General features: G+C 38.3%; 1 protein-coding gene across 1 annotated transcript in view; it reads right to left on the reverse strand.

Moving 5' to 3' along the window:
• LOC107712927 (cyclin-dependent kinase 6-like) overlaps positions 1-4,935 on the reverse strand; it is a 43,437-nt gene continuing 38,502 nt past the window's right edge. Inside the window, exons 6-8 of the mRNA XM_016518328.1 lie at positions 2,544-2,594; positions 2,289-2,424; positions 1-1,671 (exon numbers count right to left, since the gene is read on the reverse strand). Coding sequence (XP_016373814.1) covers positions 1,522-1,671; positions 2,289-2,424; positions 2,544-2,594 — 337 coding nt within the window. The 3' untranslated portion in view covers positions 1-1,521. The remainder of the gene's footprint in view (positions 1,672-2,288; positions 2,425-2,543; positions 2,595-4,935) is intronic.

Below are 4,935 nucleotides of genomic sequence, written 5' to 3' on the forward strand. Positions count from 1 at the left end.
TGACAGAATCTTCATTTTTGGGTGAACTATCCCTTTAACTGTGTGGATGTTTTGTAGTACTACAGTGCCTGCCTATAGCTCCTCATCCCTCATCAAACAGCTTCACCTGGATTCACCAGGCTAAATGCTAAATTCTGAAGCAGCGTCCTTCCTTCCCTCCACTTGTTCGTCACACTCTAAACACGAAGGCACTGAAAACAAACCATCTAGCGGCCATTTGTGATGATCTATCCAGACAATGAAGTGAAATTGGAAATGGAAGGATGCAGCATTGCGTGTATAAGAAAGGACTTGGACTTAATCATTGAATTATGGGATAATACATTACTCTCCGAGCCTCGAACGAATCTCGCAACCTGACCTTGAACTTAACACTCGCCAACTCTATAGCTACTTTTACTAGACTTTCACAACTATGCGCTAACACTTTCATACATGTATTTCTGTTATCCATCTTGGTTTGTTGCTGCTCTAAATCAACCCTAAAGTCAACATGCAACCCAGCGAGGGTCATCCTTCGACTACGTCTCGGCACTAAATCCCTGACAACAGGGTGCAGACTGTTTGGTATACGTATCAACGGTTTTTCTACAACAACCTACACCTTCAAGTTCACTAAAATTAAGACATAACATGCCAAAAAAAAAAAAAGAAATGTCAACAATCAACACTGACATAAAATAAGTGAACAGGATGTGGAACTTATATTGAAGAAAAAAAAATACATGTAGAATTACATTATAATCAAGGAAATATGGTGTTAAATAGTGCTTCAAAGCATTTGGTAGCTCTGTCCTGGACAATTCAAAAGATACCAGGATGCTTGTGATGAAATGTTTGCCATATTAAATAGAGCACTAAATGATTCTGCGTGTCTGTGGTTATGCAGTCATCAAAAAAAAAAAGTCACATTGTCCAGCTTGAACTGCAGAGTAACAACATGGCAGAAAACAACACAAAAATCCTCCTGGCCTGAGACTGAGAGGACTTAGAAAGTGTGAGCTCAAAAAAAAAAAAGTGAATTAGCGATTATATCTTAAGGTGTAAAATAAGAGGTTCCGTTCAACGGGCCTGAATTTGCAGTAGTTGTGGTTCTACATTTGCTTAATCCAAGTGAGACTGACACGGTCCCACGTAAGACCTTACTGTTTCATGGCAGTGATGTGCAGCTAAGACTCAGTTTAGACCTGTACATTGCATTTATGCAAACAGACGGACAATCCCTGGCAGTGTCATGATGCGGCTTCAGATTCGAGAAGCACATTTTCCTCTGAGCAGACAAACTTCCTTTCAGGAAGGTGGGTGGGAGACGAGAGCAGCTTCTGATATTGTCAAACATGTAATTCCAGGCAGCATGTTGTTGATCCGTATTAGCTGGCAGTAGTGAGGGCAAAGACAAAACACGATCGACCAATAGTTGCGGTGATATTTTTAAAAGCAGCATGTGATGTTATGCTCTGGAAGACTAGTTCACAGGGGGACTGGATGGGGGTCTTTGTCTACAGTGGGAAACAATGTCTTTCAAGCAGCTCTCTCCTCCAGGGAGGGCTTTTTGCTGGGGAAGGGTTGGGCGTACAGACTCTTGCTGGTGCTGTCGAGACTCTGGAAGTATGGGTGAGACAGTGCATCATAAGCCGATATCCTTCTGGAGGGGTTAAATGACAGAAACCGCTGTGTAGGGAGAAAATGAGAAGAAGAGAAAACAATAAGTAAACAGTCTATGGCACTTTCATGTATGTATATAAAAACGTCATTCTACAAACAGGTGCTATTTGTATCCCTCATATGCATTCTAAAATGACTGAGGTCTAGAGGTTACACATCACCCTTTTTGGAAAAAAAAAAGTTGTGATAATGACATCATCCTTTAATGAAATTAAAGTCTGCTTACTTGTTTTATTTTGTTATGATTGTAAGTACAAGCAAGTGATTGGTGATAAAAAAAAAAAAGGATAATTGTAAAAAGCATGAAATTCTAAATTGAAAGAAGCTACCTTGTAATTTCACAAAACATACCAAAAGATTTTAATATATAATATGATATAATATAAATATTTATACTGTATAAGTCAATAATGTTACCATTTTAAGGCATAACTGCATCCCAGAAAATGATATAAATTTACTGAAATGTATTCAAATGTAAGCTTAATATAATACAATATACTTTATTAATTAAAACATTATTTGCGTGATAAAATGGAAAAGGTTTTGGTTTCATAGAATGGCATTCTACAATTAGTATCAAGACATTTAAAATATCCTCAGTGTTGATATCTGCTACTTACAAGTAAAAGTGATTTGCCCAGCTCATCCATGTCAGGCACCAGGTCCTCTATGGGCTGGGGAGGGCGAGGGGAAAAGGCACTTTGTGGCAAGCCCACCTCCTGTGGCCAGTCCTCTGGAGAAGGGACCCCCACCACACTGGAATATTACAATCAAAACATTCAGTTGCTGCAATTTTAATTACGTCTCAATACAGTCTTATTGAACACAATTCTAACAGGTTATTGTTGGAGTTACTAGACCATTATGGTACTTACTCAAAAATCTTGCCTAACTGGTCAACATCAGAGTTCCCACGGAAAAGAGGGCTGAAGATAGAGAATGGTGAAAGATTGCAGTTAATTGCATGATTCATTTTACAGCAATAACTAGACCTAAAAGGACCTCGTTGTATTCATAATAAACTTAAACTATAAACTAAAACAAATGATTTAAAATAAATAAATAAAACTAAATTAATCTGAAATAATACTGAAATTAATCAATTAAAACTAAAATAATCTTGAATAAGTAAAAAAATGAAATGAATAAATAAATGAAAATAAAATAACTAAAAGCTAAAATAATCTTGAGTAAATAAAACCGAAATGAAATAAAAATAAATAAAACAGAACTAAAATAATATTGAATAAATAAAACTTAAATAAATTAATAAACTAAATAAAACTAAAATTAATAACCCTTAATACATAAGTGAAATGAATGAATAAACTAAAATAAATAAAAAAAATCTTAAAACTCAAATAATAAATAAATAGCTTAAAACGCCATGTGCAAGACTGCAGGGACAGTCATAAAACACAGGTTATGCGTTTAGATGTACACTCTGCAATAATCACAAACAGTCACCTGCCTGTCTTCTAGAAGTGAATGCAAAGAGAAAGAAAATCCTTATAGGTTTCACTGTACAAACAAGGCCCTAAAGCCACATAACAGACATTGGCCTACTGTATATGTGCTGTTTCCTGGCCAGCCTGAGGCTGAGAAGATCTGAGGGCTTTTTCAGCACATACTAGAGTCCACCCGCCTGGACCGCTGCTGGTGCCTGTGGCTTCAGGCCAGTCAGGACACCCGTGGGTGGGCATGCTTCCCTTGCCATGCACACAAATTCCAGGAGCCACAAGCACAGGGCTCAGTCTCCAAAACACACCGCACGGAGTAAAAGAGAGCGAATAAAATCTATTTATCCCTGCCGTCTGCTTTCCCTCTCCACATACCCCTATGTGAGAGAGCAAAAATGAACCGTGTGAAAGAACAGAAGCACGGAAATAAAGATAAAATGATTTATGAGCTAAAATAAGCTCACTATCAAAGCGTTAGGTCTGACTAAGCTGCAAAAACAGTACTTGTAATTACCCCCGCCACCACCAGATGTCGCCCAACAGCAAGACAAGCAGCAACCGCTCTTTCTTTACAACCACATGGAGCGTCAACTTGATCTCAACTGTAATCAGACGAAGGGCCAGAAGTGAGCACGTGCACGTTTCCTTACGCCTCCGTGATGTTCAAACACCCTCAAGACTAATTAAAAGATGAGTGAGAAGCAGAAAGACAAAAGTCTGCATATTTTTCAGAACGATTGTGACTTGCGCTATTCACTAACTTACAGCTACTATACAAAGGCGTCTTTGTATACGGTTAAGATGCTGAACATTCTTTGCAGGTGAGACGGACGCGTCGGATGCTCCCGATCCCTTTCACTTTGAACCCGCTTGTTAAAAAGAAAATTGCCATCATCGCGCCTTTCACCTACCGCATCAACTGCTGAAGCCCTCAAAGGCAAAGTCAGTCCCGAGCAGTTAAATCAGACAAAAGCCGTTCTATTTTCTAAAAGCGAGCGAGAGGAAAGATCTCACCTAAAGCAGTGTTATGCCAAAACAAGTAAATTTATGGATGAAAATCTCTAAAGCACATTCTGCCTTCCCTTGGGCTACTTGCTGAATGAATTAGTGGCTTTTTGCACAAGGCAGACATTATGCCGGGGCAGAGGCTTCCTGAGTGAGTGGGCACAAGCAGGCACACACCTGGCCAGTACACGCAGTTGAGTCACGCTCCAAGTGCCGGTGTCTCTATCCACATTCCACCCGCGCCACCTCTGGAATGCATCGGTGTATCTGAATCGGTGAACACTGGCTCGCCGGAAAAGGTGTGAGTCAGTGACGAATAATAGTGTCCACGATAGAGGAAAGGAAAACTTTAGTTTAACACACGTGCAATGTCCTTGGAAAAGCGTTTTTTTGTGTTCATGCTGGCTTCATATGGTTCAGAAAAAAAAACTTTCCATTTTTAAGAGAAATATAAATGAAATGTAACCACCAAATCATGATTACGTTTTAATAAGTTATGGCACCACCATATGTAGCAACCTGAACTAAGAGACTCAATGGACTTATTATTATTAATAATAATAATAATAATAATAATAGAAGATTATGCCTAACTACTTAACACAAACTACTTACAATACTTAATAAGAATTTCAGTTTTGACTTTATGGCTCATAAATATATCATAAATATATACAGATTTGAGGTATTTGATTATGGCCAAAAAACATATTTACGATTATTTTGGTCAATATTGAGATTATCTACAATTACTCACTGACTGTAAACATTGTGCATTCATTAAAAGTTTTTTGTCTTACAT

Source organism: Sinocyclocheilus rhinocerous, unplaced genomic scaffold (assembly GCF_001515625.1).
Source record: "Sinocyclocheilus rhinocerous isolate Xijiao unplaced genomic scaffold, SAMN03320098_v1.1 scaffold3131, whole genome shotgun sequence".
Taxonomy (NCBI): domain Eukaryota; kingdom Metazoa; phylum Chordata; class Actinopteri; order Cypriniformes; family Cyprinidae; genus Sinocyclocheilus; species Sinocyclocheilus rhinocerous.